General features: G+C 34.2%; 1 protein-coding gene and 1 long non-coding RNA gene across 3 annotated transcripts; one reads left to right on the forward strand and one right to left on the reverse strand.

The window, feature by feature from the left end:
* Positions 1-7,088: 7,088 nt before the first annotated feature.
* LOC132271637 (rust resistance kinase Lr10-like) lies at positions 7,089-9,551 on the reverse strand. The gene is made up of 2 exons (XM_059773084.1): positions 8,814-9,551; positions 7,089-8,467 (listed from the first exon to the last, which is right to left on the reverse strand). Exons 1-2 carry the CDS (start codon positions 9,526-9,528, stop codon positions 7,398-7,400), a joined length of 1,785 nt encoding a protein of 594 aa, XP_059629067.1. The 5' UTR covers positions 9,529-9,551; the 3' UTR covers positions 7,089-7,397.
* Positions 9,552-10,340: 789 nt separating this feature from the next.
* Positions 10,341-20,998, forward strand: LOC132271638 (uncharacterized). 2 transcript variants are annotated; one of them, XR_009469751.1, is made up of 6 exons: positions 10,341-10,814; positions 11,286-11,416; positions 14,466-14,620; positions 15,979-16,023; positions 18,276-18,343; positions 20,739-20,998. It is a non-coding gene; the product is annotated as an uncharacterized LOC132271638 (long non-coding RNA). The 2 variants fall into 2 exon arrangements; XR_009469750.1 differs by having other exon boundaries at positions 10,348-11,416.
* The last annotated feature ends 4,732 nt before the right edge of the window (positions 20,999-25,730 follow it).

Genomic DNA, 25,730 nt, shown 5'->3' on the forward strand with positions numbered 1-25,730 from the left:
TTTGATAAATTTTGAAGGTCCAAGAGAGACCATTGCATTTTTATGTATTTAAGCAGGTTATTATAAGATCCCTTTTTAGTAGAGGTCATGTCGAATTTTTTTATATTTATTTTATAATTAGTATCATTTTAGAGTCGTTGCAAATTTGGTATCAGAGCGATGGTTCTAAAACCATTAGGACGATGGGTAGGGGCCTACATAGGGTTGCATGGGAAGTCATTTGCATGGTTTATGTGATTATTTGTTAAAGTGTTTTGCTATGTGAAAAAACATGCTTAACTGTTTCCTTATTTACGTGCTTATGTACTTATATGCTTATATTATTGTGTTCATTGCATAGTCTTGCATGCTAAGTGTTTGTGCAGCTTTTGTGTTGAGTTGTTCACGGTTAGACCTTAGTGTTATCATTATTGAACCATTTTTTAGTTTTATAACACGATGCCACCGTGAAAGGAACCATGGGAAATTGGCCTTAAGCCGACAAGAGGAGATGTTAGTGAGAGTTCTAGCTCTAATCCTGCAGAGCAGGTTGAAGAAGATACATTTCTTAGGGACTTGATTCCCGCTAGAGGTGTCTCCACACTAAGGGACAATGTTGAAGCACCCATTGAAGCGGGTGAAGGCTCAGCTGAGCTAGCATTGAACAGTTTGCTACGCAGTGCCTTGAGGGCTACAATTGCTACTCTTCCGCAACCGGTAGTTCAAGTAGAGGAGACGCTAGCACAGAAGCATCTCAAGTTGATTACAGGGTTTTTTAAGTTGAAGCCAGTAATGTTTGAGACTGGTGCAGATCCAATGACAGCGGACGACTACATGGATCAAGTCGAAACCTATTTAACTTCTGTGGATGTGACGGATGATCACTTGAAAATCATCCTAGCCATTTACAAGTTTTCAAAGGATGCTAAGCTTTGGTTGAAGTCAGTCACTAATTAGCACAAGATAGAAGAGATAAGTTGGGAGATGTTTAAAGAGCTATTTTATGAGAAGTATTTTTCAATTACCAAGAGGTGAGAGCTAAGGGAACAATTTAATGGCCTTATCCAAACAAATATGTTAGTGACGGAATACGAGAACAAGTTCACTTCTCTTTCTCGCTTTGCTCCTAAGTTAGTGAGAAATGAGGTTGATAAGACTCAAAAGTTTGTTTTTGGTCTTGATTATAAAATGAGGCCGTTGATAATGGCATAGTACATCAAAGTTTATTCAGAGGCAATGGAAAGGGCATTGATGCTTGAGGTTGAAGCTAATTATAGAAATGCAGGAAAAGAACAGTGGAGGCAAAAGAGGAATGCATGACCATCTGACCTTCATAGAAGAGGAACAAGGGTAGTTTATCTTAGTTTCAAGGGCAACAGTCTACACGATCCGCTCCTATTACTTCTACGCCAGCTGGGTCAGATAAGAGTGAGGTTGTTTGTTATCAGTATCAGTAGCCTGGACAATACAAGTCCAAATGTCCTATGAACTCATTTAGAGCTTGTTATAGGTGTGGCCAGTAAGGCCATATGATTTGGGATTGTCTGAATCAGGGAGTAGGCGCTGGTAGTGGCAGAGGATCATAGTAGAGGCCGTCACAATCAGCTACAGCTCAGTCAGTTTTAGACCACCGCCACCACTACAACCTACCATGTCTTCTCAGGGTTCCTGGCCAGCTAGGAGAGATACTCCTATTATGTCATTGCAGCAGTTAGGTGTTCAGGTTGGCAGTTCTCAGGCACAGGCACCACAGGGACGCGTCTTTGCACTTACACAGGCTGATGCATCTTCTGGTCCATCAGTTCTCCGAGGTATATTTCCAGTGTTTAGTTTTTGGGCCCGTGTTTTGTTTGACTCTGGTGCATCTCATTCCTTCATTTCATCACCATTTGCACTTGCATCGGGGTTAGAGGTTAGTTTCATAGATCGGGCGTTATGTGTTGATACGCTAGTTCAATGTCTTTGAGCAGAATTGTGAGGGATTGCTCCATCGTGATAGCCGGGTGAACTTTTGTGTTTGATCTCATCCTCCTGGAGACGACTAGTTTTGATGTCATTCTCAGGATAGATTGGTTAGCTTCATTTCGTGCTACAATCGATTGTTTCAGAGGAAGAGTCACGGTTTGCACTCTCGAAGGGAATTGGTTCTTTTTTATGGGAGATCGGAGTGATTCCCACACTTCATCATTTTATGGAATTCATGAAAGAGGTTGTGGTGATTACTTCTTGGCTAGTCTTTTAGCTGAAGATGATGTTATTGTGGAAAGGGGTTATCCGGTAGTTATTCATGATGGATGTTTTTCTAGAGGACTTGATAAAGTTGTCTTTATATCGAGAGGTAGAGTTTACTATTGATTTGATGCCCGGTACCGTGCCGATTTCTATGGCACTGTATTATATGGCACCTATGGAGTTGGAAGAATTGAAGAGACAACTTAATGATTTAAAGATGAAAGGTTTCATCCGACCGAGTGTGTCACCGTGGGGAGCACCGGTCTTGTCTGCTAAGAAGAAAGATGGTTTTATGAGGTTATGCATTGACTACCGGAAGTTGAATCATGACACCATAAAAAACAAGTATCTTTTGCCAAGGATAGATGATTTATTTGATCAGTTGAGGGGAGCCAGTTATTTTTCGAAGATTGACTTGAGGTTAGGCTACTATCAGTTACGGGTTAGGGATGAGGATATCCTAAAGACGGCATTCCGTACTCGGTATGGACATTATGAGTTCCTTATTATGCCCTTTGGCTTGACTAATGCGTCAGCGGCATTCATGGACTTGATGAACTGCGTCTTCCACGATTACTTGGACCAGTTTGTGGTAGTTTTCATGGATGACATTCTTGTGTATTCACGATCTCAGGCAAAGCATGACATCCATTTGAGTATTATATTGCAGATTTTTTGGGAGCACCGATTATATGCCAAATATAAGAAGTGTGAGTTTTGGCTACAAGAGGTGAAGTTTTTGGGGTATGTTGTTTCGGAAGGTGGAGCATCGGTTGATCCATCAAAGATAGAGGCAGTTCTGAATTGAGAGCAACCCAAGAATGTGTTTGGGATCCGTAGTTTTCTTGGTTTAGCGGGTTACTACCGAAGATTTGTGAAGGATTTTTCTCTCTTGGCAACGCCTATGACTCGCTTGACCCGGAAGGGATCAAATTTATATAGAATTAAGCCTGTGAGTCATCCTTTCAAGAGTTGAAGACAAGGTTGAGTACGGCTCCAGTGTTGGTGATACCTGAGCGTGGCTTGGGTTATGTGATTTATTGTGATGTTTCACGCGACGGATTGGGTTGTGTACTTATGCAGGATGGTAGAGTAGTGGCTTTTGGGTCTCGACAGTTAACAACTCACGAGCTTAACTACCCTACTCATGACTTAGAGTTAGCGGTTGTTGTTTTTGCTTTGAAGTGTTGGAGACACTACTTGTATGGTGAGAGATTCGAGGTGTTCTCGGATCACAAAATTCTTAAGTATATTTTCTCCTAAAATAACTTGAACAACAGATAGAGGTAATGGGTTGAGTTTTTGGAAGACTACAATTTTGACTTGCAGTATCATCCGGGCAAGGCAAATGTAGTAGCTGACGCCTTAAGCCGGAAATCTCGTGGGACTTTGGCTAGTTTAGCTATTCGAAAGTGGAAGATGCTTGAAGACTTAGCAGAGATGGGATTGTTTGCTTTAATGATGATGTTGGCAGTGAATAAGTATTCTTGTTTAGTCTCGTGGCCCAGCCCACTCTTATCAGATGAGTCATTGAGTCACAGAGGTAGCATCAGGATTTGGATGCTATTCACACTTTGATTTCTGGTGGTGAGACAGTGAAGGATTGGACTTTGCATACAGATGATGGTCTACAGTTCAGGGGTTTATTAGTTGTTCCTATATTTTATCGTGAGATGTTCTACGGGAGTTTCACACTTCCCGCTTTGCAGTTCATCCAGGTGGTACCAAGATGTATCATAATTTGAGACGTCAGTATTGGGAGAGTGGGATAAAGAAGGATATTGCATAGTTTGTGGCTAGGTGCCTTACCTGTTAGCAGGTGAAGACCGAGCAGCAGAGACCAGCCGATTTATTGCAGCCATTGCCTGTAGCACAATGGAAATGGGAACAGATTACCATGGATTTTGTGACAGGTCTTCCTAGATTACAGAGGGGAGATGAAGCCCTATAGGTTATTATTGATAGATTGACCAAGACGGCTCACTTTTTGCCTATTAAGGCAACAGATAACGTAGATGCACTTGGTGTTCTTTATGTAAAAGAGATTGTGAGGTTCTACAGAGTTCTAGTGGTTATTGTTTCAGATAGGGATGCCAAGTTCACTTTGAGGTTCTAGGAAGGACTTCAGGCAGCGTTTGGTTCATCGTTGCACCTTAGTACGACATTCCATCCACAGACGGATTGCCAGTTGAAGCGTACCATCCAGATCTTAAAGGATATGCTTCGGGTATGTGTACTTAATTTGGGAGGTAGTTAGAAGGATCATTTTCCACTTATTAAGTTTGCTTACAATAACAGTTATTAGGCAAGTATTCAGATGGCTCCATTTGAGGCGTTGTATGGTAGACCTTGTAGGTCTCTTATTTGTTGGACTAAGGTAGGTAAGATAGCCATCTTAGGACCTGACATTGTACTTGAGACTACTGAGAAGATTAAGCTGATGAAACAGAGATTGCTCACAGCTCAGAGCCGACAGAAAAGTTATGCGGATAGGCGGAGACGACTGCTATCCTTTGAGGTGGGAGACCACGTCTTTCTTCGAGTTTCTCCACGAAAGGGGTTGTTGAGGTTCGGGAAGAGTGGCAAGTTATCGCCACGATTCATTGGACCTTTTGAGATTTTGGACCGGGTAGGAGAGGTTGCCTACAGACTTGCTTTGCCACCACAATTGGACAGGGTCTACAATGTTTTTCATGTGTTGATGCTACGGAAGTACGAGCTGGATCCATCTCACATTTTGAGTTGGGTTGATGTGGACATAGATGAGGATGTTTCCTATGAGGAGGGACCAGTTTAGATTCTTAACACACAGCAGAAGGTGTTAAGGAACAAAGACGATACCATTGGTGAAAGTTCTCTGAAGGCATCATGGAGTTAAGGAGGCTACATGAGAGCCTGAACAGGAGGTTCGCTCCAAGTATCCAGAGTTGTTTTCTCCCTCAGGTATGGCTTGATTCCGGGGATGAAATCTTTTAAGTTGGGAGAATGTAATGTTATAATTTGTTCACACACACACACACACACACATATATATAAGTTAATGGTGGGATATTCTTTTGTGGTGGGACCCACCACCACTTACTTTTTAATTTAGTGGCCAAGAGGCCATTTGGCCTCATTATTCTTTCTCTCCCCGGCAAAAGCTTTCTTTTCTGCACTTTTCTTATTTTTCTTTTTCTTTCTTCATGAATTTCACTATTTGATTACTCTTCAACCACATGGAATTTTTGGGTGCCGTTTGCGGCAAATCGAAGAGTTCGGCGAGATCTACGTGTGAATATAAGCAATTCATCATTTGGTGTACTCTAAGGATTTCGAAATTTTGAACCCATTTGGAGGTTTTTACATCTAAGTGAAGTAGGGGTTCGAATTCATATGTTCTTAGGCTTTTTTTTTGAATTACTTTTCTTAATTGGTGATTAGCATGCTTGATTTGTACAAATTTCGTGCTTTATTATATATATATATATATATATATATATATATATATATATATATATATATATATTGTGCCAAAGTTATGACTATGTGTTGCTTGATATATATGATGATGAATCATGTCAATTGTTGATTAATTCAAGCCCTTTGTGCCTTTAGTGCTAGTTTGGTGATTAGAAAGCATGAAATATAATTTTAGAAATTTTTATGTTGTAAAGCATGTCTAAGTATTAAATTTCCATGCCTATTATGATTAATTTGCTAGAATTTGCAATATGGAAGTGCGTTGATTTGTGAAATATGAAAATTTTATGTTGATTTGTGAATTGTAAAAATCCTTTATTTGACATGGCATCGAAAAACATGAGACATTCATGCATATCATTGGGCATGGAATGGGAAAAATTGATTTGAAAGAAATGAAATGGATATTTGGAAAGAGGTTTTGAAAAGGATTTTTTTTTATTTTTTATTTTTGCGAAAATCCAGTTGCCTAGGGGTTACCTAAGGGCCGTGGTGTTAGCGAGGTCTATAGGGGACTAAGGAGATTTTCTTAGCGTGGTTGAGTTACCTGGCCCCAAATGACGCCACGGGATTACCATGGGTCAGAGACAGTAGCCAATCCTCCTCTCGTGCCGCTATGGGGTCACCATGGGATGAGTTTCACTAACTGTTTGAAAATGATGATGGAAATGGTTTTATAAAATGGGGAGTGACATTGCATTACATTGCACCCATTGTACGGCATATCCATCCATGACTTGGTTTATAAATGTGATATTGTGGTTATTTTTCTCTTTGCATAGTATGATCCCGTTTTCTATATTTCTATTCATTGTTTAGATTCACGGGGTCACAAGAGGTGTGTCTTAGGCACCACCTACTGAGCTTTATGTTCACCTTATTAGTTAACATTTTTTTCAGAACACGGAACAGAAGTGGTGGATGACGTTCCACCACAGGCCTAATATGGATTAGAAAATCATTTTGTTATTTTTGTATCTAAGTCTCACTATTTCTTTTTTTTTTTTTTTTTTTTTTTTTTTTTTTTTTTGTGTAAAACTTAGCATATTGTATTCTGTACTGAAACTTATGAACTCTTGTTATTGTAATTATATGCATGAGCTGTAGCTTTAGTATAAGTTGTCTAAACATTGTAGGACATAGGCTTTTGATCTTAATTATATTTTCGGGACTGTAATTATGAAACTTGGATTAAATGGCATTTAATTGTTCCACCATGAGCTGAACTATGTTGAAGCATAATGAATAGATGAAAGGAATGTCGAAATGTATTATTTGCATTGTGTGCTAAGATAGGTTTGATAAATTTTGAAGGTCCAAGAGAGGCTATTACATTTTTATGCATTTAAGCAGGTTGTTGTAGGACCCCTTTTTAGCAGAGGTCATGCCGAATTTTTATTTTATTTTATAATTAGTATCATTTTAGGGTCCTTGCACACCAATAGAGTTTTAATTCGAATTCAACACCATAATTAAGATGTTTCTTCTAATAACATTACATTAAATATTTCAAGCCATGTAAACTTATACAAGATAGAAAAAGGAGAAAAAAGAAAAGAAAAAAAGAAATAGCACTTATTCAAGATCACCTAGATTGTGATAAGATTACGGTACTTATTGATGAGTAAATAACATTGCGTATTGAGCATAAATATTTAGACAGTACTAGTAAGAAACATCAACAATTGTGCTCTTAATTTCATTCTAAAATTACTGCTAACTCTCTATTGAGAGCTGTTGCAGGCTTGACTTGCAGAAGCAAAAGGATTTGGTGGGATGGTTAGGTTGTTTCCTTCTTTTTCCAGCATTTGAATCACAGCTTTCATGGAAGGCCGATCCACAGGGTACCACTGAATGCACCATAGCCCAACAATAGCTAGTTTTTGTGCTATTTTTGCATGTTCCTCAATCTCAATGCTGATCATACCAAGTTCTTCTCCGTGATATAAACGATTATAAATCCATTCTGGGAAGTACGTTTGGCTAGTGTTCTCCACTTTAACATCAATATTTTTCCTCCCACCAACCATTTCAAGCAACAACATTCCAAAGCTATATACATCTGATTTATACGACACATACCCTAAATTCCTAGAAAAGGCTTCAGGGGCAACATAACCCATGGTCCCTCTTGCAGCAGTCATAGAGACAACACTTTGTTCCTTAGAACACAACTTTGCGAGGCCAAAATCAGAGACCTTTGGATTGAAATTGTGGTCCAACAATATATTATGAGGTTTAATATCAAAATGAAGGATTCTTTGATCACACCCTTGATGAAGATATTCAATTCCTTTCGCTATGCGCAGAGCAATATCTTGCAGCTTCTCCCAACTGAGGAAATGGTTCTTGTGACCTTCTGAAAAGATGAACTTTTCTAGAGAATCATTTGGCAAAAACTCGTAAACAAGAGCTTGTCTAGATCCATCAGCACAGAAGCCAACCAAATGAACCACATTCAAATGGTGGATCCTGCCCATTGTTCCTACTTCATTGATGAACTCTTCTCCATTTCCTATTGAATTGTTCAGGACCTTAACAGCTACAAAAATCTCATTGGAAAGTTTTCCTTTGAACACTGTCCCATAACCCCCTTCTCCCAGTTTTTCCTTGAATTGATTTGTGATCTTTTTGATATCAGCATAAGAGTATCTTGAGGGCTTGAGTGCTCTGTAGTCCTCCAAAATTTTTTCAATCTTTACTTCATCTTCTTTCAACATTTTGTTTGATCTATAAGCACGATAGAGCGTGAGGACTACCACAGCAAAAATTATGACAACCGAATTCACAATAGCTGCATTAAAACAAACCAAGTCAACCGAAGAAAAAATATTTTTTTCAAAAAGAACTTTTCTAGTCCACTGATAACAAACGAAAGGTGATCGATCGGCAACTTCACCTGTCACAACTTGTTTTATTGATGAACCTGTAAACCAAGATCAAAGTATTAATTACTTTTCCATGATTGTGATACAAGATAATCCGACTAGTAAGTATTTTGTCTCTATCAGCTTATTTCTCTTGCTTAGCTTAATTTCGATTCAACAGATTTTCATCTTTTTCTGTGTAAAATAGGATCAAATAATGTGTAACAGATTTTCAGCTTTTGAAAAGAAGTCCTTCCATATGTGATGACGTACCTTTTGCTGTTTTAGGCATGTTGAAACATTCAATTTCATGTCCCGTGGAATGATTCGTTAAACCACATAATTTGCCTTCTGATTCGCATTTGGAGCAATTTGGTTTCCACCAATACAATATAAGATAATCGCTCTCGAAATATATATTGCCAGGACTAATAAATGAAGTGTAGTTACGAATCTTTGTGCAGGAAGTCAGGTAGTGACTTGTAAGCAGAAGTGAGTAATCATTGACAGCATAAATTTGATATCCCGGAACAGTACTAAGGCAAGGGATGAAGTAATGTAAATGTTCATCTGGTGAAGAACAATTGTACAAAGCGTAGGAAGCCATGAACCTAGAAGGATCAATCTTCTTGACCAGTAAATGTGGATAAAACTGAAAAGTAGAGGCAGTAGATAAATTGAGGTTTACAAGCTGTCCTTGAAGGCAGCCTTCCCCGTCAAACAGGTGAATCGATTGAGACTTGTAATCAATCTTCTTGGCCAGCAAATTTACCGAATTTGGTAACTGGAGCACCGTTTGATTTCTCTCATTGCACATTAGCTCAAACCCCGGATAGCCACAGTGTCCCGGCTGGTTGTCGTCTTTAAGCCGGAAGGGGAAACGGATGGCCGGACCATGCTTCTTGCACCAGGAAACCTTGCATTCATCACGGCCTTCTAGCCTTGCAAACAATATCAGAAACAAGTACTGCAAGGGAAATTTGGCCATTTCATTCGAAGTAACCACCTACTCTAGCTCCACAGCCTCTCTCTCTCTCTCTCTCTCCAAATAACATTTGATGGGTATATTATGGTATCTTGGACTTGTCAGCCAGAAATCGAGGTGTTCCAATGATATATATCAAATATATATATATATATATATATATATGAATGAAAACAATTACTTTGTTAATAATTCTCAACAATGGTCTGTGTCATCTTCTCAATCTCATTTGCTCTCCACATTTAATTTTTTAGATGATGGCCATGATAAGCGCGGATATGAATATGAGTGCAAATACGACATGATACGAATAGGGCCATATAACAAATGTCAACGAAAATTAAATATATGTCGGATTGGACAAAAATTAAATGTAGTTATATGTATATAACTACATTTTTAATATATATATATATATATATTAAGTTTCTTGTAATATTATGAATTTAAATGCAATACACTACAAGAAATGTGGGCTTTTACGACATAGTATTTACGGGGCCTCTTTATTTTGCCTCGTGATTACCATCATTTACGGAGTTTTTAAAAGAATCCTCGTAATTGTTACGTTATAGGACATGCTTCCACGAGGATTTAGTAAAATCGTCGTAGAAAAATGTTTTTACGGTGTATTAAAGAGGTCGTGAATATTTAGATATATCTATGGCATATTTGTACACTTTTAACAGTATAAATGTTCCTCGTTGAAAACTTTCACATTTAAGGCATTTTTTTTTCCCCGTAAATAAGCAATAACACTTGCCCACCAAATTGAATAGGCACAGTTAATAAAATTACTTAAAAAATATATTTAAAAAAATGAATTTAAGTCTTTTACGGTGTATTAAAGAGCCCATGAATAAATTTCACACTTAAGGCGCCTTTTTTGCGCCTTAAATAAGTTCCACCAAAATAGCCGGCCAAACAAGGAAAAAGCCCACCAAAATACTTTCCCACCGAAAAAATTTCACTCCCCCGCCAAAGTGCCAAAGTAAATAGGCGGACAAAAAAAGAAAAAAAGAAAAAACCCATTTCAGAGTTTTTCTTCCCCAAAGAAGCTTCAACGAGAGTGTGGAAAGAGAGAGACCCGAATCTCTCATCTATCGATTTCTTTGGACGAACCGTGTTGGTGGCAGTAACTTGAGGAAAGAAAGCTTGATTTCCTAAACTCATCTTTCTCAGATTGGACTCCGGACGGTGTCGATCATTCCGTCAGCGACCAGCGAAGAGGTTAGGGTTTTCAACCAGTGACGAAAAATTGAAGTTGAATCGAGCCACCATGGACGATGGTACGTACCTTGTTATAGTTGCCTCTCATCCTTTCCATTATCAGTCTAATCTTTTTCACAAAATTTTCTCTATATCTATATATTTTTATGCACATATGTTTGTATATATGTGTGTGTGTCTGTGAACTGATTCTTGATTTGATCTATTTGAGCGAGATATTTGTTTATACCACCTAGAGAAGAAAATGTTTATTCCCACCAAAACCCCCCCTTACTCACATGGGAAACCTTGAAAAAAAAAAAACAAAAACCAATTCCCCCTAATTTTTCTTCAGTCCTTTCGCAAAGAGAAGCCCTAGAACATGATACGCCGATCGCCACAGTCCTTGATTCCACTGACCACAACCTTCGTTCGCCTTGATTTGCATACTTGTCGTATTTCTACCCTCATTCAAGACTTTCAAGCGCTGCCTCATTCTAGTTCTCTCTCGAGTACTCTTCTTTTCTTTTATCTCTCTCAAAATACTGCAGTTTTAGTTTGGCCGGAGAATCGAAGAGATCTGGGGCATATTTCAGAATGCTATCTTTCTCTTGGTGGGATTTCGCGATCGCCTTTCTAGCACCCCTATCCATACTACAACAACGTTCACAGCCGCCACCAGGTCAAAACCTAAATTTCCATTATTTTTTTATATTTGTATACAATTTGTTGAATTTCCTGTCCTATGAGATGATTTCAATTTAACTGATAATGGAATAAATTTTCCCATAACATTGATTGTATTGTGTATTTATGAAGAAATTTTTTTTTTGCCTACATTTATATAATTTTATGGAATAGATATGCTTGTTTTTTGGAGTTTGATTGTTCGGAGTTGGGTTGGGGATGTGATGACCTGGAAAAACAATTATTTCATCTTATTTAATTTTCATGTTTCATTTCTTTGTTTCTTATGATGGTATGTAGGTAGATGCCAAAGGTTTTCACATTAATTACATTTTTGGTACTCTGTTTGGGAGTTTTTCTTTCATTTCTCAGTCTTTTCTTCTTAATATTAGAATCATATCAATAAATGAAATTTCTGTATAACATAAATTCAAAAAAAAAAAAAAAAAAAAAAAGAAGACAGAAAAATTTAATCAAAGATCTAATGATATCATTAAAAATATATTTTGCTATCCTTTTTGTTCTTGTTCTTCCCTTTATTGAAATTAAGTGTTGTCCCATTTCAAAATTTCTGATTTTCATTATTATTTTCTGAGTTTGCAAGCAGTTTTGGATCTACTCCTAAAATCCTCAATTCCAATTGGTTGCTAAAGATATTCATTGTCTATTACTTAGTAAAACTTAAAAATTAAAAGATATTCTTTGTGTATTCAACTTAGATGGACACATATTATATCTAATAGCCTTCTCTAATGTGTTATGTATTGTCAAAAGTATCAAATAGAACTATAGAAGATTGAGAGTATCCAACTAGGTAGAAAATAGGTACCAACATTCAAAAAGAAGAAGAAGAAGAAGAAGAAGAAGAAGAAGGGTTTCAAACCCTACTGGCATGGGCAAAATTAAAACAAACATTCATCAAAGTCCCTAATGTATGTGAGTTGTGATAATTGAAATGCTCTCTTTACCTTCCCAGAGACTTGATATTACAAGTACTGCATGAATATTATACAACATATAAGAATTTCTCTCTCTAAAACATATTCAGCAATGCAGTTCATTAGCAGTCAGAAATTCTGATTAGGACTTGCTATTTTATTTCCAACATATCCCTAAATTTATTATGGATAATGACCATAAAGATTCAGGACCAACACTGGACCATATAGACATATAAACATGGAAAGAAGCTTAACAGTGAGCGGTGCGAAAACAATCCATGTTGTGGAGGTTCATGAATTTTCCCATCTGCTCTAAAAACTTAGAGATTTTAAAAATATATGCATATACAATAAATAACACATTTTAGGTTCCACCTGCATACATTGCATTTACTACCACCTGCTCTGATCTCCCACCTGCATACATTGTATTTACTACCCAATTCTCAATTATTTAGAAGTTTAACACTTAATATCCAACTCAACTGATCTTGAAGATCAACATTTTGTGGTAGATTTTGAATTTCATGAGTTAGTTTCATTTGTATTCTTGAAAGTGAGAGAAGAATGATAGATGTTGTCCATATTTCCATATTGATTGTATTTATGGGCATTTCTTTTTTTAAAAATTCCTGCCTGCTAAGTTTGAATATTTAGCTAAGAATGAAACTTATTTGAGTAATTAATATTAGTTTTGGTGGTGGTATGGGTTGCTACTTTTCATATAGTTGGTTGATTCGTACTTGTTTGAGGAACTAAGATTTTAATGAGATAGAGAGCTTTTCTTGGCTATTATGTTAAGCCTTGCTGGGGATTTTATTTTATTAATTAGATTAAAGAGATTTAATATTTATGCATGTCTAAATATTGCTTTGTTTGAGTGTATATATTTACATTTGGAATAATATTTTTTATAAATTACATAGGTGCCAGGCTGACTTCACACATGTAGGTGCTTTAACTAAGTTTTGGTGGTTCATGGATGCTGTTTTCAACAATGGTGTATAGATTATAGTTAATACATTAGTTAAATGAACATTGGTGTACTAGACAAGTCTTTTTACATACTGAATGGTTATTTATGGTGCACATGAGTTTTGCCCTTTAAATATTTGTTTAATTTTCTGTTTTGGTTTTGGTTAATGAAGTTTGTTATTTGTTCTTAGATGTGACTAATTTTTTTGAGGTATATTTCCTACATTTGTTATGGCGGAGTAATGATACTTGAAAATTAGATGTTATTTTGAGTTGGCGGCAACTAATATTTAGTTGGAATGTGGAATTTGAGTTGAATATTTATAATGAATGATATATTTTATTCATTTATTTGGAATGGTTATGATAAAATATTCAGTTTCTTAAGTGCCAAGAAGAATAAATAGTGAAGCCTTCACTATATATGACAATGATAAAAGTGTTTTCATAATCCCATTCTCATACACATCTCTAGAAGCAAATTATATAAATTGTAAAATTATAGATGGGAATGATTCACTAAGAAGTCTGCTTATCAATGTTAAAGATATGTTTTGACTTGGGTCTTGAATTATTAAAGAACTATTAAAAATAAAAAACATATGTTCTCAACGTATTGATACATTGAAGTAGTGTTGGAGACCTATACAAACGTTTTAGTATCAACCATACACTATGGAAATGGCTCATTTGCAAAAGCTTTTGTTCTTCATAGGTCACATAGATTTGAGTCTTCCAATAGAAAATGGGAAGAAACAACTGTGTTTATTGTTATTAATTATTTTTTTCAAAGATTTGACACATTTCCAGTGTGTTTAGTTGAGTGTTAGCATGTCAAACTTGAACTAAAACAGTTCCAGTTAGAGGTATTGGCCAGTGCTTAGAACTGCTGCTGCTGATGATGATACCACCACTATTAATAATAGTTCATTATATTGAATGCCTGGGCTGGCATCATATTATTGTTTTATTTATTATTATTATTATTTTTTAAGTGGCAACATGTATCTTAGTAATTCTGCATCTTAATTATTCGAATATGTTGAGAAAATTTGGCATTCATTTTTTCCTGCTCGGTCTTTCCAATTAATGTTGGAACAAAACTAAAATTTTGAAATGGTTTTGTAGGATGTGATTGATAGAGATTTGTGTGAGCAGTTCCTAACATTGCCGCTGGATTTGCAATGAAAAATTGTAGATGAATTGGACATAACTCCAACAGAGATTTTGAAGAAACTTGAAGAAGTTCGAAAAAAGACCATTTGAGAATTATTAGTCCTAAGGTACATTAATCCTCTACTAACCAACTTAGACATGTCTTTTTAGCATGGATATGTATTTATATATTGTGAACGTAATTTTTATGTTTATGTTATACTACACAGAAAACTGGTGGTAATAGTTTACAATCGGTCATGCATTTGTTTTTTCTTGATATGTCTTTCTTGTTATGTGGTTTTTTTTTTTTTTTTTTTTTTTTTTTTTTTATATCTATAATAGCTATCAAATCTGTTCTATAGAAAATTGCACCAGGGTGGACACAACGTGAATGGAACAAGGTGCATCTTTTGGAGTATGGGTCTGAGTACTCGACATGCTAGAAGAAGCCAATAAAAATGAATAAGAAAAAATAAATGATAGGAAGTTGAATGAGAAGGGACATAACAGAGAACATAATACCATTATATAGATGTTGTAGCATTATATAGATGTTGAAGGAATTGTAGAATTAGAGATGGGAATGATTCACTAAAACTTACTAAAAAAGTTTCATATGTAGAAATCAAAAATAGAAAAAAGCATTTCTAAGAAAAATGGGAAGGTAGAGAAAAGGTCAATAATTATGTCAAACCATTGTAAGATAAAAATGTAACCAAAATGTGACCAATAGATGAGGTTAATTGGAGTATATATGACTTTAGAAGAACAATATTTCTGGAAGCTAGTTAATTGGAAAAATAACCATTTGCAGTTTAATTTTGTTAGGGTGGAAGAAAGATAATAATTGTACTATAATCTTTATTGATATATATATATATATATATATATATATATATATATATATATATATATAATTTTCTTTACATCCTTAGCGGGGAAAAAAAAAAAAATTGCATTATGAAGGGCATCTAGAGCACATCCAAACCTTGCCCTTCTTTAGAGAAGACAAAGGAAGAACGCTAGTAGGGAGGGAGTGAGCGATACACAACAGTGAAAGGATTGCTAGTTGTCTTGGATTACTACCTCGGTTCAACATGTGACTGCTCCATCTTTTCTTGCTTTCCGTACCTTCCTCAAATAACATGCCGTTAAGAAAGCAGCTTGCTCTTTCTACGTGCCAACCTCAATACAAGCTGCCGCCACTCCGTGGTCTCATCTATAAGTATGATGGGAAGCTGAGATTATGAGGGTAGAGCGAAAATACAATAAGCTTAGCTTGGCAACAACGGCATTAAGCAACTCTCTGAAACTAGGTGGAGCTGCAGTTGTCTTTGCCCCCATCCTGAAATTTTCCTTTGGGAGAATATAAATGGAAATTCCACAATCTTGAGGCCAATTTTGTTAGTTGAATTGAATCTTTCGTGTTAATTTTTGTACTAAAAATTCCAACTCTTTTCTGTAAAATCAATTTCTTTTGCAGGTAAATTCATGCCTGTGATAAAGAAGGCAATGGTAGAGCTTGAAGGTAAAGATCCTTTTATTGCAATCACACACTTATGTTTAGTGGAATTGATTATCTATTGTCGTGTCACTGGATGAAACGAAATTTTATGGTGTAATGCATTAATAATTAATTGCAATTGGCATGAACCCTGACTTACATAAATCTGAACCAACCAAAATGTAATAATTTTTTTTCCTAAATGTAATAATTAATTGTAATTGAATTGATTTCTCAGCTACATTCTTTTGTTTTTGATTTTCTCAGTCATGTAATATCAAATTACCATTACACAGATAAAGAACATAGCAATGAAGCAGTTGAATTTCAGTCACAGCACACACTCAGCAGGCTTTTTAAACTGAAAACCTTATTTAGTGAGGTTTATGAGGTCAAAACAAGAACAAACCAATTTTCTGGTTTATAATCAACTTCAACAGCTTCAAATCATCAATACAATCATGCTCAGATGATGTACAAGCATAGTACAGCAAGATTATATCATGATAAACTCAGTTCCAACAGTATAAACCAGAAAAACAAGTTAAATTGAGGGTTTGAGATATGAGATTCTATACCAGCTTTGATATGTGTTCCCAAATGACTTCAGCTGATATAAACCACCAAGATACACTTGCTCACCCCTTGTTCTAGTTTAAGAAATAGCCACAACAAATTTTCACCTTCTCAGTCTCATTTTTCACCATAAAATCAGCTTTACAGCCCCTTATAGTCTTCATTAGATTAGCACCTTTGTATGTTGATTCCAGAGCTCAAACACAGCACAACTCTTCAAAGAATCACTTTGAAATCATCCTGAACTATTAGCTTTCAAGGACCTTTTCATTTTCAGCTCATGAGGTTCATTTTTGGCTCTCAAAAAGTGCACACTCTCAGCTCTAAAGCTTATTTTCAGGTTCTCTCTTGTACAACCTTCTGCTGCTGCTATAACAGCATATATATATCAAGAAATTGCTGCCCTAGTGTGGATGAGTATTCTCCATCACTGGCCAATTGTAGATACTAATATAATCTGACATTGTATACACTGAATAGACCAAACAACCCCAGTGCAGCCCTAGCTTGTATCACACAAACCACCTTTTCTGCAGCCTACATTGTCATTGTACAATGCTGATACATATACAATTAAGACCTTCATTTTTCTGTTATTATCCTATCACTCTAGGACCACTGTTCATGTGGCTCAATGTAGGGGGTCCTTTATTGCACAATGAAAATACTAGGAAATACTAGAATTGCCCTTAACAAGGATATATATTGCTGCAATGGCTGTGATGTATATATATACCTGATAATAACCTCTGTGGTGTATTGCAGCATATAATAAGAGTATAACACATACACACTCATGAGTATAATGACTGAAATGCCCCTGAATTGCCCTTGTGATACCAATATAGATAGAATAACCATGAACCCTTTTGGTTAACATTTGACATTAAAAAGGCAAACCTCACTTAGAACCAACAAATACAAGACATTTTCCAATCCTTACATCCCGAATTCTCAGAAAAGGGGGCTCCAATGCATCCATTGAGAATGATGAACTCGGACTGTTGCTTGAAACCCCATCCGATCGCTCCAGTAGCCTTTGTATCTCCTTCTCTGCCTCAATGAGCTGTTCCTTGAGCTTTAGTACCTGTTTAAATATCAAGTCTTATGTTAATTAATTACGAGATTAATGAGTTTAAAAACTTAGGAGCTAGGAATTATAATATGGGATCATGAAATGCCATGTGCTGCTCCACCCAGCTACCTTAAAGAACTATGTACGGACTCTTGTGAATTGATGAAACATGTAGAACTGTTTTGCTTTCTTGTGCCTTGGGAGACACTTGTGTTCTTATCAACTTTTCTTTTCTCTTGTTAATTAGTCAATTTTTATAGCAATATTAGCTACCTTAAACAAATATTACTCCATAAAAAATAAAATAAATAAATAAATTATGGTAAGGTCTAGGGAGTGGAGTGCAGGAGGTTTCTTTTATGTACGAATATAAATAATTTTTCTATAGGTTTCTTTGATGATATCTTGGTCAGCGACTGTCCTTTGTATCGAGCAAGCCTAAATGGAAATTTTTATTTTCGTGATGCTAACACAAGCTTAGTTGTATGGCCTAAGAAATATGTGAAAATTATTCAGGTCAATTAGTCATTCATTAACTTATTATTATATTTCTTAAATTAGTCGTACGATCTGATTTTTTATGTATTTGTTGGCATTACATTTTTGAAATATTTTTTCCTGACAGGATTGATTATCACCAATTCATTAGGAGTAGAAGAATCAGAATTTCTATGGTTCCAGTTTACAACAAAGGTCAAATACTAAGCTTCTTTTATGATTGCACAATTTTAATGCTTTTTAGACTCATACTTAGGGGGGTCACGTGCCTTTAAGTGACCAATTTTGCGGTGTATCTTGAACTTTATTACATTATTGGTACATCGGCCCGTGTGGAGGCCATTTTTATTTCTTGTTTTAAAATGTTGAAAGCATGGGAGTATGAGATCATCGTATGTGGAGGTTTTGATTGATTGTTGTGGAGGAGAAGTTGTTGATATGTTGTTTATAAAATGAAACAAGATTTTGAAAAGAAATTCTGTCCGTCCCTAATTGTTGGGTGCCAAAAGAGCTTTAGGGACAATAAAATATGACTGTGACTAAAAAACTCGACTTTTAAGGACAGTATTTACCGTCCCAAATAATATCGTCCCTAATAAATTTTAGGGACGGTAGAAATTGTCCCTAATACTCTATATATTAAGGACAGTTTTTATGAACGTCCCTGATGCATATAATTTTGAGGACAGCATGTACCGTCCCTAATACACTAATTTTATTTATTTATTTTTTTATATTATTTTTTGGACCACATGCACCATGTTCTTTCTTTGGTATCAACATCATCACCATGTTCTCTTTTTAAAAACTTCCAAAAAAAAAAAAGAAAAAAAAAGAAAAAATTCATCATATACAAAACAATAAAATAAGCTTTAAACCAAATCTAACAATAGCCATCAAAACAAAAATAAATCCACCACATCGGTCTCTGGAAAAGTAGAAAGTGATATAAGTATATACATGTATGTGTGTAGAGAGAGAAAGAGGGGCCTTCATGGAAAAGTAGAAAGAACTCACAATTGTTGGAGATGATAATCAGAAACCTGAAGCCGAAGAAGGTCGAATGGTCGATGTGGTCGAAGAAGAACTCACCACCGATGAATGCAGGGAATAATTATAAGAAGTATATCTAATTCTTGAGAATCAATCCTAGGAGAATAATTTCAAACATTCAATATATTAAAAATATAAGATATGTTGTGTCTATACAAGAACAAACTAGTTAGCTAGGATGAGGAGACGATCACAGCTATAGTAGGGGAGTAGTGTCTAATATAAAATGTTTGAAAAAAGTTAAAATAAGGTGCATTACATTGTAACATTTATTGAGTTCTCCGTTTTTTTTTCCAATTATTTATATATTTTTTTTGGGTACAACTTCTGAGAGGACCTGATCCTATGACAAAGACTATAACTCGGCGGGGCAAACCCAAAGCCCAATCCAAAAAAATTGGGGTTTTGGCAGTGTTATTTGGAATTTGGTCTAGGCTTGGATTCATCCATGTTTAGCAACCCAAAATCCAACCCGAACCTGTCATGAATTAGCTAACATTTTTTTTTTCAAGGTAGAAGTGTAGATGAGTTAGAAAGTTAAGCTAGATTCTATTATTTTCCTACATTAATGCATATTCCTACATACATGGTTGAGGGTGGTGAATATATTTTTTACCTTCATTTGCTTTGTGATTTGTGGTCAAAAGATCAAGTTGGAAGTTCTCCACCTGGTTTATGAACTCTCTAGATTCTGTCATGTGACAGAATCTAATCCATTGGAAATTTTTCAACCTTGTTTTGAGATTTTTGAAAGGTTTTAAAGTGCAACTGGTTGAAATTAATCGGTTGCACATGTCATGTTGTAGAGACATTATTTTTGGATATATTTTATATTCTTTTTCAAATAAAATTAGTTGAGGTGTTCAATAGAATTTTGACAATACTTTTTTACTTTGACTTGAACGACGAGAGAGTATTAAATATCTAGGGACCGGGGTTATTCCAACCCATAAATGTTAGTTTGCAATAATTCAATGAATATAGAATGTTAACACGAATTTTTAATGGCCTGTTGCGTGAATTATATATGGATTAATTGTTATAGCCTTTTTTCCTATCTAAACCCAGTTAACCACACACCCTTAGCATTAATATCAGATACAACGAAAACTAGACAAATCTTTCAAATTAAATGCAGTCCTTGTCATTTATCCCCTGATCTTGTTGCAGTTGGAGTGTATGAAGAAATCATAAAATTAACATCAGCACAGTATATAAACATTTTAGCATAAATTCGTGCATGAGAGTTCCTGAATCAATACGAATCATTAAAAAAGAAAAAAAGAAAAAGTCATAGACATTATCTATCAATTAAATACAGAGGTTCTTGCTAATCCAATATCCAAAGCAGAGAGTATTTATGAATTTTATGTTTTAATCCTATAAAAAAACACAGCAAAAAAGCAAATATACAGATCTGAGAAGCACCGGAAAAAAAATTTAAATATATAAAAATGTTTGTGTTTGATTCATAAATGATAATCTTGTTATTTCCTTTTTTTATTAGCATTCTGAATTTGAGACTTGTGTGATGCAGTTACTTTCTTGGATTTTGTACCGTGGATTTTGCAGCTACTTCCTTGGATTTTGTATAGTGAGGTGGTTTTTTGACAAGTGTAGACTGAAACTCAAGTGCTAGAAGGTTTGTCAATATTTCAACAGAAGTGTTAAGAAATTGATGATTTTCTTGACAAATGGATGTACTTTCTGTTTTGGAACATTGATAAATGATGAATTGTAAAAATGTTTTAACTCTTTTGATATATTTAATGGGATAAGTATATTTTTTGAATTGAATTGAATTGAATTATAGCTGAAAATGATGTGAATTATAGGTAGTGGATGATTAACTGGAATTAATTAAGGGTGCATTATTTATAAAAAATATATATATATATATTTTATTTACGGGGAGCTTGAAATACCATAAATAAGTGAAAATTCTCCTTAAATAACTTTTCTACGGCATACATGGCAAGTCGTGAGAATGGTTTATATTATTTACAGATATCTAAAATTTGTCGTAGAAAAGTTTTCTACGGCATAGTTCAATGCCTCGTGAGATTATTTACGGGTAGTTAAAATTCGTCTTAGAAAACTTTTTTACGGCATGCTTCTGTACCTTGTCAGATTATTTACGTGTATTTACAATTTGCCGTAGAAAAATTTTTTACGGCATCCGTCGGTACCTCGTGAGATTATTTACGGGTAGTTACTCTTCGCCGTAAAAAACTTTTCTACGGCAGGCGATGGTGTCTCGTGAATTTTCTACGGGTAGTTACAATTCACCGTAGAAACCTTTTCTACGGCATGCCACGGCACCTCGTAGGTTAATTAAATATAATTTAATATATATAAACGAAATTATTTTCTACGGCGAATCTATTGTTTTTCTACGAGGTAAATTTTTTCTCGTAAAAAAAATTAAGTATTTAAGGAACCCTCATACACGAGTGCCTAGAATGCGCTGTGAATAGGTTTCCACGACGTTTTTCGCCCCTCGTAGAAGCCCTTTTTTCTTGTAGTGATAATTAATATAACATAAGAATTCTTTCATAACATGTAAAACAAGCATCTCTATTCATCACTTAATAAATTTTGAATTTTTTTATAACAAATATATTATATTATTATTGTTGGAAAAGTTACATTTTAATATTTTTAAAATTCAAAATTTGTAAGAAATGTGTTATACAGTATCTGAAAAGTATTGGATACGTAGTTGGTATAATGTCCCAAATCCCATGATGGGGTGCATGAATATTAGTAAGCAAGCGTGTGAAAACTTACATAAAATGTACAAATGGGTGGAAACATACCTCTAATCAAATTGGCTCCTTAGCCTCATGAAACGAAAACCATGGCATTGACATTTTGAACAAGATTTATATATATAACCTTGTAAATTGTTTTAAGCGCACCTATATATGTATATAATTATATATGTGTAAATGCATATGCATACGTGGGTCAATAACTATCCTGAGAGACTCATCTTAATGACTATCTCAACATTTCTCCACCTGCATTTCAATTGTTCATAACAAAATGAAATGACTATGCTCCATTTTTAAAATAGAAGCATGAAAGGGACTCACATTTTAAGTTTCCAGCTCTTTCCCGTCTTCACTCCGTCTCCTTCTTTTCATCCTCTCTTTTCTTGAGGAAATTTTTTTCATCTGTCCTATTCTCTTCTGCCAAACTGCCCCTACTTTTGACTGACTTTTAGTTTTAATTTAATCTTCTTTTGCTTGACTTTGATTTTTCAAAGTTGGAGCCAGAAATATTCACACTAGAAGCAAAATAAAATAAATCCATAAGCTTCTTTATTTCAATCCCACTTTCAATTTTTTCCTCTTTTTCTTTCCTCCTACACCGAACATTACTTTTGACTTCTAATTTTAAGTCGTCCTCTTTAGATTTTTCAGAGGACTACTTTAATTGCAGCCATCTTCAAATTAATCGAACTCGCTATCTCTAAGCCATATCCAAATGCCCACAAGCATGAATTTACATACGATGTTAAGAGCACAAAAAAATTAGTAGTACAGTTGGGATTATGGTTGTTGAAGTTGCTCTGTTTTCTGGGGCTTATTGTGCCCAAGAAACAGAAAACAAACACTGCTCCCCTTCTTCTTGCGGAGACACTCGTAACATTAGCTACCCTTTTCACTTGAAAGGCCATCCTCGTAGCTGCGGAGACGGTTGTAATACCCTCATATTTTAAAAGATTTATTAAATGGAATTAATTACTTTTATTTTATTTTTAAATAATTTATTTAATTTGAATTAATTGCGTATATTTTAATTTTTAATTGATTTGTTTTATTGAGTGCTTAGATTAATTGTTTTATTTTATTTATATTTCGTGAATTATTGATATGATGATTGTTGGGTGTGTGCTTAATTATTAATTGAATTGTTGACGTGTTGATTTTATTGGTATGGTGTGACTTGGTTGTAATTTATTATTATTTTTATGTGCTTAGTGTAATTAGTTTTTTAATTTAAGTGTTTATTTAATTATTTGGTTTATTTAAATTAATTGGACTTGAGCTTAAGGGAAGTTGGACCAAAAGATATGGTCTTGGGCTTGTATGAAGCCTTATTGGGTTAATTAATAAAGGTCCATGGTTATTTAATTATTTAAATGATCATTTTTGTATTAATTATAAATATATATAATTATATATAAATATAATTAATTAATAATTATTATAGAAAGATATATATATATATATATATATATATATATAGATATATATATATATATAGGTATATATGTTTTAATTGACCAATGGGTTAATTATGGAAGGTATATATATATATATATATATATATATATGTTTATAGATATAAATTATTTAAAGATTATTATTTTAATTCATAGTCCTAGTTGGAATATGATTTAGATTTTAATGTGTATAAATATACACATGAAGCTTTAGGATTAAAAGTTTACACGTTAGAAAAATAAAGGAGGCAGAGAGAAAGAAGAAGAAGAAAGGTTGTCAAGGAGGAGACCAGATCTGAGAAGAAGGATGTTTGGATTGGAAGAGACAATCAAAGTTTGAAGCGTCGGTTTCATTTTGAAACCTTCAGACGAGTTCTTTCTCTAACTTTCCTCTTAAAACTCATAAGAATTTCACCTTGAGTATCAATGCTTAGATTAAATTTATTAATTAAATCATGGTTTGAACAGATTAATCAAAATAATTAAGTTAATTTTATTTGATTAAATTAATATTTAAATCGGAGTATTAAAAGCATGTTTTATTGTTATTTTATTTTATTTTTTTTTGGAATTGTTGGATTTTAATTATATATATATAGGTTGTATTTATTTAAAATCAATTGGTATGCTTGAGCTATGACCCAAGAGGGTTAATTAGGGTTTATAGAATTTTTAGTATTTTTCTAGAATTTTCTGAAATTTTTTGGATGTTTCTATAATTTTCTGATTTTAGAATATTATATATATATATATATATGTGTGTGTGTGTGTATATAAATATTATATTGGAGAATCAGTAGGGTGTAATCCAATGTGGTATAGTGCAAGGAATAATGGTGTCACGCTAATCTGGGCTATTAAAGTGTTTTGATGTAAGTGGAGTGATCCAGTGCATCGCGGCGTATGATATTATGGTGCGCTTGTGAATTTGAACCATGGATTAGGTGTAGTCAACTTAGAAACAATCTAGTGCGGCACGAACCATCAGAGTTGATATAGCAGTGAATCATAGTGCGACACGTGTCGTTCTTAATCCGGTGCGGTTGCGCTCATAGTGGTATTTATGCTCAGCCTATTATTTTGCCTGTTTATGACATAAAATTGAAACGGTTATAACTCAGTCATCTTAAGTCAAAATTAGGTCATTCTTGAGCTCAAATTTAAGGATTTTTCGTCCTCTTCCAATGGTACTAATTTCATTATCCGATTCCTATCATACTAGGACAAATTTACGTTTTAGTGAGACGGTGTCGGAAAATTATTTACGGAGATGGAGTATTTATGGGAAACTATATCTGACGATATTTAGTGGCATTTAAATTGCGTAAATATAATTCAATTAATATATTGTTATGGAAGGAAGTACATATGTATATATATATATATGTATATATGGTTTAATTATTTAGGATAAGTCTGGAAGGATGTGTATATATATATATATATATATATATATATATATATATATATATATTGATATATATGTATATATATAAATTAAATAATCAAAGATTATTAGGAATTGTATTATACATATTTATATATTATATAATATATGTGTATATATATAAATATCATTTAAGATGATTAATATTAAATATTCTTATTTAGTATATCTGGATAGGCTGGGTATTAAAGTAATGTTATACTTATAAAATATATGAGATGTTTATGTGTGATTTAGCTCATTGTTAAATTTAAAGTTGAAACATGGTTGAATTGTAGGTATGGATGAGTTGCCAAAGGCTTAAATATATGGCCTAAATATTTGTATGAATAAAACACATACATAGGAAGCATGGATAAGTTACTAATTAAAAGTATAAATATATATACTTAAGGAGGCATGGTTGAGTTGCCAATATATTAATAAATATATTTATAATACAATGGTTGATTTGTCAAATCGTAATTAAATTACTGTGTTAGATGATTAAAATATCATCTATGGTTAGTGTATGTATAGTTGAATTAGGATTAGATATTCTTAAATTAGAATAATCTAGTATTTACAGGTTTGTATATTATTTTATATATATTAATAAAATAATATTGGTAGAGACATGGATTATTTGTCAAAGCCTATTTATTGGCTGTATGATTTAACTAATTAAAATTATTATTAGGTATTGGATTAAATGGAATATTTCTTTAAATATAGTTTATTATTTAAATGATTAATTAACTGTCTAGGATAAGATTGATGTTAATGAACTTTTCTTTAAAAGAAATGGTGGATTGGTCTAGGTATGATTATTATTTAATCATTGATAATAGTTTTGGGATTAATTAACC

The sequence above is a fragment of the Cornus florida genome, unplaced genomic scaffold (genome assembly GCF_030987335.1).
Source record: "Cornus florida cultivar Cherokee Brave unplaced genomic scaffold, ASM3098733v1 CherokeeBrave_3.0.0_Hap2_Chr08, whole genome shotgun sequence".
Lineage (NCBI taxonomy): Eukaryota > Viridiplantae > Streptophyta > Magnoliopsida > Cornales > Cornaceae > Cornus > Cornus florida.

What these genes read in the sequence shown, in the direction of transcription:
- LOC132271637 (XM_059773084.1), bottom strand. Translation starts at nt 9,528, where the DNA reads ATGGCCAAATTTCCCTTGCAGTACTTGTTTCTGATATTGTTTGCAAGG. An exon ending in CATGCCTAAAACAGCAAAAG is followed by an intron (nt 8,468 to 8,813) that starts GTACGTCATCAC and finishes GTTTTAATGCAG; the next exon opens with CTATTGTGAATTCGGTTGTC.